Source organism: Nematolebias whitei, chromosome 8 (assembly GCF_014905685.2).
Source record: "Nematolebias whitei isolate Nwh7 chromosome 8, NemWhi1, whole genome shotgun sequence".
Classification (NCBI taxonomy): Eukaryota; Metazoa; Chordata; class Actinopteri; order Cyprinodontiformes; family Rivulidae; genus Nematolebias; species Nematolebias whitei.
Window position 1 is genome coordinate 4,097,645 of NC_056505.1, and position 10,655 is coordinate 4,108,299.

The window sequence follows — 10,655 nt, forward strand, 5'->3', positions numbered from 1 at the left end:
ATTGGCTCTGAATGTGGACACAAATCCTTCAAAATAAAAGCTGCGATAGACGTCATCTGTGAATGTGGATGCAAATCCTTCACAATAAAAGCTGCGATAGACGTTCGCTCTGAATGTGGACGCAAATCCTTCACAATAAAAGCTCTGATGGATGATCCTCCGCCAGCACCGATGGTTCAGCGTTCTGACCGAAACGACCCGGCTTTGTTTGTGCCTCACTTCAGAGCTCCTCCACACGATGCTATCAACAATAAATAATTTTCAGTTTGGACTTTTTAAATCTATTCAGAATCGTTCATGTCCACATCTCGGTCCATCGGGAAATATCTGTTAACCCGTAAAGGTTTTTATTAACTGCAGCAGGCAGAGATGGAATAACTGGACTTTTTCCTCCTCTTGTTTCAGATATGAAGTGGCCCCGCGGTCAGACAGCGAGGAAAGTGGCTCGGAGTTCGAGGAGGAGGTCAGTAGTTCTGAGCTCGTGAACGTCCTGCTCTCTGTTGGATGAGATGTGAGCGCGTCTCCTGCAGGGGGCAGTATGTGTCTGCCTCCTGTCGGTCGGTGCAGGGCACGCTCTAAGTGATGTCATCACCCTGTCAGGAAGAAGATGAGGTGGCCAAGACCGAAACGGAGGAGAAGAAGAAAATCGATCCGAATGCAGATAAAGCGCCTGCAACGGATTCCAAACACATCATTGAGTATTGGATTTTTTTTTTTATTATCCCATTTTCTCACTTCCCTTCAGAGCTTACATCAGCTGGTGAAAACATATTTATATTAAACACGCTGTGATTCACACAATCAAAGTAAAAAGTCCTACATATTTTCCCAGTTTACACAAACAGTCATCTTTTTTCACTTCAAGAGCAGAGGATTAAATTAACTCTCTCAGTGTTAGAATAGTGTCTAAGGTCTTAATCTGCCCACTTCAGGACAGCCAAGCAGGACGTGGACGACGAGTACAGCGTTCCCACGGACCAGACCAGCTTGCAGTCTTATTATGGGGTGGCCCACGCCGTCATCGAGAAGGTGGAGAAGCAGTCCACTCTCCTGATCAACGGCTTGCTCAAACAGTATCAGGTACACACACATGCACACAGGAAGGGGTGTTTCAGATGCACACGTGCGCTGACATGTTTAGAACGTGATGTCTCACTGAGCTGCGACTGTTTGAGACGAGCTGGTTAAAAAAAATAAAAATCTGTAAAATAGCAGAAAAAAGTGAGAAAACAACTGAATCTTCAGGGTTTTTTAGATTTGATTAAACTATTAAAAAAAGACTACAACCCCCATCATGCATCTGTCCTGCCGGAAGAATTGTGATGGACTTTCAATCTTGTAAACTAATCAGTTTTTATGCTTCGGTAACTGGATTGTTGTAGTTTTTGAATGATTTGAGCTGAATTTTAACAAAAGCATAAAATGTGTTACTTCAACTTGAATGTTAAAACATTTTCTGATGTTCAGCCCTTTAATTTGAACCTGAGCTCGTTGATGATGGAGAGAAGAATGCAGCAATGACTCAGCTTTCAAATGGAGCTAACGTATGGCGTTAGCACCAGAGTCGCCATAATTAGCGTTAGCTCCAGAGCTAAAATAAATTACGTTCGTTCCAGAGCTAAAATCTATGTAGCGTTAGTTTCAGAGCTAATCTATGTACCGTACTTTTCAGCCTATAAGTCACATTTTTTTGCATAATTTGCACGTCCTGCGACTTATAGGCCTATGCAACATATTTATGTTTTTTTCATATTTATAAACCAATTTTTGGCTGAGATATGACCGTTTTCATAAATTGTCACTGAAAAATTGAACACTACTATTTTCGGCCACTAGATTGCACTCGAGTAGTAAGGCATGCTGTTGTATCATGTAATAGATACAAGTGACTATTAATGACAAATTTGGCTTGCCATAGACTGCCACCGTAGTCTGCCTGCAGCAACTGAATCAGCTACATGCAGCTGATTTGACCTTCAAAGTGCATTTATTAGGTAAATGTTCAACTGAGACACACGTTTACTATAAAGTTGAGCAAACGAATAATTGTTTTAACTGGTTATCTTGTTAAATTTTGAGAAATGGACAGCGAGTCGCCCTCTGCGCGTTCCATGTTTCCGCGTATCAGCTTTTGAAAATGCAGCTGATTTGACCGTCAAAGTGCATTAATTAAGAAAAAGTTGGACCGAGACATAACTTTACTAGAATTTCGAGCGAATAAATAAATAAATGTTATAGGTGTTTATCTTGTTAAATTTTGAAGAAACGCTCAGAAGCCCGTCCCTCTGCGCGTTCCTACTTCTGCGTATCGGCTTTTGAAATACAGTTGGTTTAACTGTTCAAGTGCATTTATTAAGGAAAAGTTGAACTGAGACACACTTGCTATACCCAAAATATATCTTTATGGTCACATTATAACTTTTTCGCCTTTGCTCCTCGTGTTTTAGTCTCAACTACAACCGTTGTACGCCATCGCCCCAGAATGCATTGCACTTGTAAAATAATGGTGACGTCCTTATGTGAAAAATGTAACGAACACGTTAATGTTTTAGAAAGTAATTAAGAGTTTTCACGTATCACAAACAACAACGTTTGTTCGGATAGAGAAATCACAACATATGAAGTATGTGCAGATGACCCAGAGTTCCCTTTAAGAGCTCTAAACTAACAAACAGAGACTTGCAGAAACTCTGAATACTGTTGTCAGCTGTGAGATGTTCCTGAAGCTTCAGCCTCCACCGTGTTGGATGAAAGCAGAGCTGCACCCTGGAACAGAAACAACTTACTCTCTCGTATAAATAATGCTTCCAGCTCTTTGAGTTCTCTGTAATTTATGCAAAGCTAATCTTTTCCAATAACGTCTGCATTGTGAACACATTTTCCATCTCGTTTAGACATTCAGAACGATTTAAAGATCTGCCGGGTGCGTTACTCAAGTAGATGTGGCTGAAGTTTGTTTTATGACGTTGGGTTTGTTGTCTGTTTGCTTCCTGCCTCTGCAGCGTTTCCTTCCCTGCGGAGCAGGTGTCCATCAATAACAGGCATGGAAATGTCAAACTGCAGCTTTCTCTCAGGGAGATGTGTGTGTTTCTGATTTATTGTGTTTCTGTCTTTAAATGAGATTTGATGCTGCGCCTTGGAAACATTACATTTCAGCTGGGTAATAATTGGACCACTTGTCTTCACCTCCTGCATCAATCTGCTTTACGATCTGAATTATCAGGAGTAAACAACAGGAGCTGCACATTTATACGTCTGCTCAAAGCTGGTTGAGCCGCTGCAGTTTCCTTTTCTGGAAACAACCTGTGCAACACAAGATGAGAGTTTATAATTGGTCATCTTCTCTGCAGCCCCTGACCTCCTTTCTGTTTCACTGTACGGTTTGTTGTTGGCGTGAACGAGCTGCACGGTTCATGAAATGCATTATTTGTCCAACACACCGCCATGGCAGCAAGAAACCAGGACACTGATTTGCAGAAAAACATCTAAAAGTTAGAGCTTTTTACAGCCGAAGGAGGTCTAAAATCAGGAAAACACGTTTCATTGTAACTTCTTTAGTCAGGTTTTATATTTTAAACCTTGGTAGCAAAAAATTATACAATCTGTCACATCCCAGGGCTTCAACGTGCAACCAAAACTCTGGAGTGAGAACACTGAGGACGGCAACAAAAGGTGCTGTTCAGACATTTGACGTATTCTTTACTTTAAGACGACCCATAAACGAGAGGAGCTAAAAGTTGGGTTGATGCTTGCGGTGCCTAAATGTGTGCATTAATGACGTCGGACACGTAAAACCCAGGACTTTGTCCACAATTTAAAAAATGTGTTTCTAATTCACTTTTTTTTTTACATTTGTAAAACCTTAACTTTGATTTTTCTTCTTGTATTTGACTTTTCTGTTTTGCTGACTCGGGCGAAAAAACAACCAAACGTTTTCATTTGAAAAAGAAAACGGGGAAAATGATTTCGGTAACGAAAAGAGGAACATTTAAAGTATCATCTGCGCGTGACATCAGAATAGATATAAATAAATAAACGACACAGGTTCCAAACTGAAGGAACGACAAATGTCATCTTTCTCTGTGGTTTGTAGATCCAGGGTTTGGAGTGGATGGTGTCCCTGTACAACAACAACCTGAACGGCATCCTGGCTGATGAGATGGGTCTGGGGAAAACCATCCAAACCATCGCGCTCATCACCTACCTGATGGAACTCAAGAGGCTCAACGGGCCCTACCTCATCATCGTACCTCTCTCGTAAGTACCCCTCTCTGCCTTGCATCACATCTGTTTGATCTGCTAAAAGGTTCACAGCACAGGACCGTGTGCACCTTACTCACTTAACAACAATTACCGTGGAGCCGAAAAGACCCACCTTAATAACCTCAGTCCCACGTGTCTGATTGAAGAAGAGGAAAGTCTTCACTGATGGACGTTAGAGTGCCAGGCGTTCCTTCTCCTCTGCTTTAAATCCTTGTTCAAAGTTTTAACCTCAGAAAAGTGATCGATTCAAACACACACAGGTCAGGTTGATAACTGTTGGAGAGACGTCTTTTAAGAGGTGCTTTTCTCCCACAATGCAAAGCGCTAATGGCTTCGTCGGCTCACAAATAAACAAAACTATCTCAGACTGAATAAGTAAAATAAAAAATAAACTGCATCTGAAAGGTTCTAAGCTACTAAGTAATACCTTGAAGTTTTAGTTTGAATGTTTGAAACTTTAGGACAATTTGCAGATGATGTGGTCCTGTTGGCGTCATCGTGCCGTGATCTCCAGCTCTCACTGGAGCGGTTTGCAGCCGAGTGTGAAGCGGCTGGGATGAGAACCAGCACCTCCAAATCTGAGGCCGTGGTCCTGAGTCAGAGTTTGGGTTGTTCTCTTCAGGTCGAGGGTGAGGTTCTGCCTCAAGTGGAGGAGTTCAAATATTTGTTTGTTCACGAGAGAGGGAAGAATGGAGCGTGAGATTGACAGATGGATTGGTGCAGCGTCTGCAGTATTGTGGACTCTGTACCGGTCCATTGTGGTGAAGAGGGAGCTGAGCTGTCAGGCAAAGCTCTCTGTTTACTGGTTGGTCTTCGTTCCTCCCCTCACCTCTGGTCATGAACTCTGGTAGAGACTGAGAGAATGAGATCGTGGATACACAAAATCACAAATCAAAAGTTTTAAAGTCATTCCTAAAGACGGTTGTGTTCTGATAACAGCTGTTAATGACAGACGGGTATACTTCAGAAAACGTGAAAACACAGTTTTACAGAAGAAATGTTTCTGCAGGAAGCTACGGTAACCCCACTGGGACAAACCACTCTGCTGACTCTTTAAAGTGACAGCACAGATTAAATAAAATGGATTTTTCAAAGTCAGTTCAGATTCTTCCACGTCCACGATGCATCTAAAAAATATGTTTGACCTCCACCCCCCAGTTCCCAGAATAACTTTAGTGCTGGAATCATCTGGACTCCGTCGTTTAAAGCTGTCCACGTTAGAGAGTTTGAATTTATCTTCTAACATTATACTCTGCTGGGACTAACGTTTCCATTTTAATGTCCTTTCTAAATAAAGTATGATGGAAGAAACTGATGCTGGAACGTTTTGAGTTCTTTGTTTTGTGATGCGTGAAGCTCGTGTGAATTCATCAGATCGTTCTATTTGAACTGTGAATATTTAAAAACCATCTCTGCTGTCCGTCAGGTGAACAGAGTTGTTCCTCGTGAAAACGGAGCAGTGATGATAAGGAACATCCTGAGAGTTGAGGACAAATCACCTGAATGCCTGGTCTCCTTTGACGTGGTGCCTCCCCCATGCAGGTGTTGGAGGATTAAAGGGAACAATGGTTTCCTTTAGCAGTTTTAGCACTTTTCAGGATGACCGAGTGGAGCAGCTCTTACAGTCAAACAGCAGAGGCTTAAATCTGAGCTCCAGGCCACGGTGCTGAACGGCCTTTTTAATCCGCACGCTTGGAAACCGTGCAGCAAAGTGTGCAAGTCGACGGTCTTGATTTTGTATTTAGTGGTGATCTGAGCAGAGGGGTGGGTCCTGATCCTGAGGAAAGGAAAGCCTCTCTGTGAGCTGCACTCCATGATTCTCTGAGGAATGGTTCCGTTTTCCACTGCAGGGCTTTTACGCTGCTGTTTGACCCTATAGATTAATATCTGAACCTTAATGGAAGGTTTAATTAAATCCGTGGTTTCCTAATGCATCATTCCTGAATCTTCCCTCCTCTGCCTTGTAATAGTTCTGGTGTAGTTCTTCAGGGCACTACAGGCTGCAGCTTTGAACTGCTCAGAATTCAGGCCACGTAGACGTAAACTGCAGCTTCTCCGACCCGTTTTAATCGATGCTTATTTTCCAGGACTTTATCTAACTGGGTCTACGAGCTGGACAAATGGGCGCCGTCTGTTGTCAAAATAGCTTACAAGGTAAACTGACTCTTGTTTTTGTTTGTGTTGCCCCACTCGGGGTTGTTTGTGCTGATTGTGACAGGAAGTTGTTCTTGTTTGTTTGTTGTTTAAGGGCACTCCGGGTCTGCGCCGTGGCCTGGTGCCTCAGCTCCGCAGTGGGAAGTTCAACGTCCTGCTGACCACCTACGAGTACATCATCAAAGACAAGCACATTCTGGCTAAGGTGAGGCACATCAAAGCTCGCTGCTTTTCTGCAGCATGTTGTCAGCAGTTTCAGTCTGTTGCAACATCTCACACGTGCACGCGCTCCATGCACACCGGAGCTTTTAAAGGTCTGGAAACAAATATCAGCTAATGTGTTATTTACAACACCGGTTTAGGTGCATGCTTGGATGTAATTATTAACAAATCAAAAGTGCTCTAAACATCATGTATGTCGGGGCCATTCAACTGACGGCCCGGGGGCCAAATGAGGCCCACAGGTGAGCTCGGTTCGGCCCACCAGTGGGTTCATTTTTAAATAAAACTCTAAATCATAAACAAACTTAATGACTATAACTGCTGGATGTCCAGCCCCTGACCACTCTTGGCTTTCAGTAACTGTGCCCCCCCCCCACACACACACAACTCCGAGCAGTTTAGTTGAAAAGCCCTGATTTACCGTATTTTCTTGTGTATAAGTCGCACGAGTCAAAAAAAGCATCATGGAGAGGAAAAAACATACATAAGTCACTTCAACATAAAAGTTGCATTTATTATGCATTTATTTAATGGTCAAAACAGCTTCATGTCGCCTGAGCGGCGCAGTGCCATCCATCTGTCCATCCGTCCGTCCATCCGTCCGTCCATCCATCCATCCATCCGTCCGTCCATCCGTCCATCCATCCATCCATCCATCCGTCCGTCCATCCATCCGTCCGTCCATCCATCACGGCCAGAGCTGCCAGCTCTCCAGCGTTCCTGCACCAGCTGAGTGAAGCGAGCACAGCGCGTACAGGAGGACTCGCTGATGCAGCTCTTAGAAATTTAAAGCGTCTGCCAAAAAATTGCGTTATGAATATGGAAAAACATACAAGTCGTTTCGGCGTGTAAGTCGCAGGACTGACAAATCTATGCAAAAAAACTGTGACTTATACATTGGAAAATAAGATATGTCAAATATCTTTTTTCACGTGTCGCAGGTTGAGAGTTAAATTCCCCAGCAGTATCAGATTCAGACAAAATGAAGGGCCTCTGCAGTGAAACATCAGAAACCGTTAAACCTAAATGTTTTTAGCCCAAGATATTCAAGTTGACAGGAGTTACACTGTGGAGAAGAACAGAGGGAGTTTTTTTTCTTGTCTGCCAGGTGCAATGTTGGAGCCAGGGGTGGCCAATAGTGGCCTTGGCTCCCATAGATTAATCTTCAGCCACCCTAAAGGCCACCCTAACCATTCAAGGAAACAAAAAGTAGAAAGCTTAGTTTCAGATCCTGCTGGATGGATGGATGGATGGATGGATGGATGGATGGATGGATGGATGGATGGAATCCCACTTCATTCCACAACAAAAGGCTCTGAAACATGTTGAGAGAAATCAAACCAACCGTGCACGACACGTTGGTGTTGTTCTTTCGGCTGCTCCTCTCTGCAAGGGGCTGTCGCTGCGAGACGACTCATGATGGTTTTACACCGGATGTCCTTCCTGATGCAAACTGGGCTCGAACCAGCAGCCTCAGTGTAACGAGACCGCCCGCGACCCTGACCATCAAGCTACCACAGCCAACATTATGGAGATCATGCATAATTAATAAATGTTATTATATGTTTTGACTCAATATTTATTCTAATTTGTGCATTTCATAAATTTGAAGCATAGTGGCGGTAAAAGGTCCTTTAAAGTTTTGAGTTAAGCTCTCCAAGACTTACAGCAACCTTTATATAAATCTTTAAACAGGTTGTTCATGAGAAGTAAGTTTTGTTTTTGTGCATCCTGCTGTGCTCGTTTAATATTTGAAAACGTTCTGAGATCATTTCCATAAGAAACTGAAAGATTTTGGAGTTGAACCTAAAAAGTGTGTGGATGAAATCTGAAGCCGCTCAGTTCTCATTCAGTAGTTTTACTCCCTCGGGGTTAAAAACAAGTTAAGTAACAAATTTTAATTCATGAGCTTCTTCGTCTCTGAAATGTTTCAGATTGTTCGTTTGCTGTGATTGAAAATCCGCTCACAGATTCGCTGGAAGTACATGATTGTGGATGAAGGCCACCGCATGAAGAACCACCACTGTAAGCTGACCCAGGTGTTGAACACGCACTACGTGGCGCCCCGCCGCCTCCTCCTCACCGGGACGCCGCTGCAGAACAAGCTGCCCGAGCTGTGGGCGCTGCTCAACTTCCTGCTGCCCACCATCTTCAAGAGCTGCAGCACCTTCGAGCAGTGGTTCAACGCGCCGTTCGCCATGACTGGAGAACGGGTAACCGCTGTTCATCCATTCATGTGTTCATAAGCTTCATGTATTGTCGTTTTCCCAGCCGCCCGGTGTGTAAAGACGCTCATTCATTGAGCTGCCGGTGCTCTGATTTCTGTAACCACACCTGCTGCAAACACAGCTGCTCTTCCAGGAGTTTGTTTATTTGGATAAATGAGATTAAACGACAGAAGCTGCATTTCACTGCAGGAACTTTCTCTTAATTTCAACCAACAGATGTTTATGTTTTGGTTGTAAATGAGCAGCAGACACACTTTAAAAACGTAAATATTGAACCTGTAAACCAGGGGTGCCCAGACTTTTCATCATGGAGCTCCTTTTAAAATGACCAGCTCAACGTGATCGACCGGCTGTAAGACCCCGTTTACACAGAACAACCTCTGGAAACTTTAGTGTTTTTTAATGTTTATTAAATAAAAAATGAGTGGTTTACATGAAAATGCTATAGTTTCCATGTCAGTCGGGTTGCCAGATAACAAATGATGAACTATATTTCTGTGGCTTTAAAATGACAGTATTTTGAGCTAAACTGTCATTTGTGCTGAGTGAAGATATTCTAAGATGAGGTGTGTGTTGTGTTTGGCACAGAGAAGGAGGAGTAAGTAAGACATTTTTAATTTATCTGGCAACCCTGATAACTGCATTCATTGTGCATGCAGTGTCTGCTTGACAGTTGGTCCAAACTGGCTCTTTGGAGCCTGGATTTTATTAGTTTTACTCCTACAAAAGGGCGAGCAGCACAAGAACACTCTGCTCTCTGCCATTTATTATAACTGTTATTATTTATTATAACTGTTGTTATTTATTATAACTGTTATTTATTATAACTGTTGTTATTTATTATAACTGTTGTTATTTATTATAACGGTTGTTGGAGCAGAGAAACTTTGGACTGCAGCCGCCTGTAGTGTGCATGTGCCACTTCACACTTGGAGAATCTCACTCCTCCGTGGGGGGTTCCCCTGAAACTCTGAGCCCTGGTTCAGAAACCTTTGGTCTGTCGTCTGTAAATGAACGAACGCTTCACGTCGTGTGAACGAGGCCTCGGACTGGCTGCCCTGTCTGTCAATCAAGAGACAGATGTCATAGATGTACGATCGGCTGACGTCTGTTTTTAATGACATGAGATCTACCCAGAATACCTTTGAGATCGACTGGTAGATCGAGATCGACTGGTAGATCGAGATTGACGTATTGAGCACCCCTGCTGTACACCCTGGGGTGTTGCTTTTAAACCTTTTTCTTTTGTCTGTTCGTTTCCAAGTCGTCGTCTGGCAAAAGACGGAAAATTTTGTAGAAGTAAAAGTTTGTGGATAAAAGTAAAACGGTTTTATCAACAAAAGTTTAACTGTTGATCGGTGAAACGGCATCAAACTGTAAAAACAACGGTCTCAACAAAAACACTTTGGCCAAAGATCCATCTTTTTAATCTTTGTCTGTGAAATTACTTATTAGGAAGAAAAAATGAAATTAGCCTAAAGCTGAAGGAACAAATCCAGATTGAACAACAGACAAATTCTCATTTTCCACATGTTGAACAAAAGCAGCTGCTGTCCAGTCATGAATAATTCCTCCTGAGCTTCAAAGATCACAAAAACACTTTACCATAAGTTGATTTGTTTGGTTCAGAAGCGTTCAAGGCTGGAGCAGCAGCAACATTTCATATTTCAATATTCAACATGTACTCCAGGGATCATTTGAGATATTCTGCTGTACAGATGTTTTACTAACAGGAGCAGAAGCTACCTCCACCAGATGTTTTACTAACAGGAGCAGAGGCTACCTCCA

General features: G+C 42.8%; 1 protein-coding gene across 1 annotated transcript in view; it reads left to right on the plus strand.

The window, feature by feature from the left end:
• Positions 1–10,655, plus strand: part of smarca2 (SWI/SNF related, matrix associated, actin dependent regulator of chromatin, subfamily a, member 2) — a gene marked incomplete in the record, with an annotated part of 51,607 nt that overhangs the window by 9,728 nt on the left and 31,224 nt on the right. Inside the window, 7 exon segments of the mRNA XM_037680855.1 lie at positions 406–463; positions 601–698; positions 933–1,080; positions 4,094–4,257; positions 6,351–6,417; positions 6,512–6,622; positions 8,610–8,852. Coding sequence (XP_037536783.1) covers positions 406–463; positions 601–698; positions 933–1,080; positions 4,094–4,257; positions 6,351–6,417; positions 6,512–6,622; positions 8,610–8,852 — 889 coding nt within the window.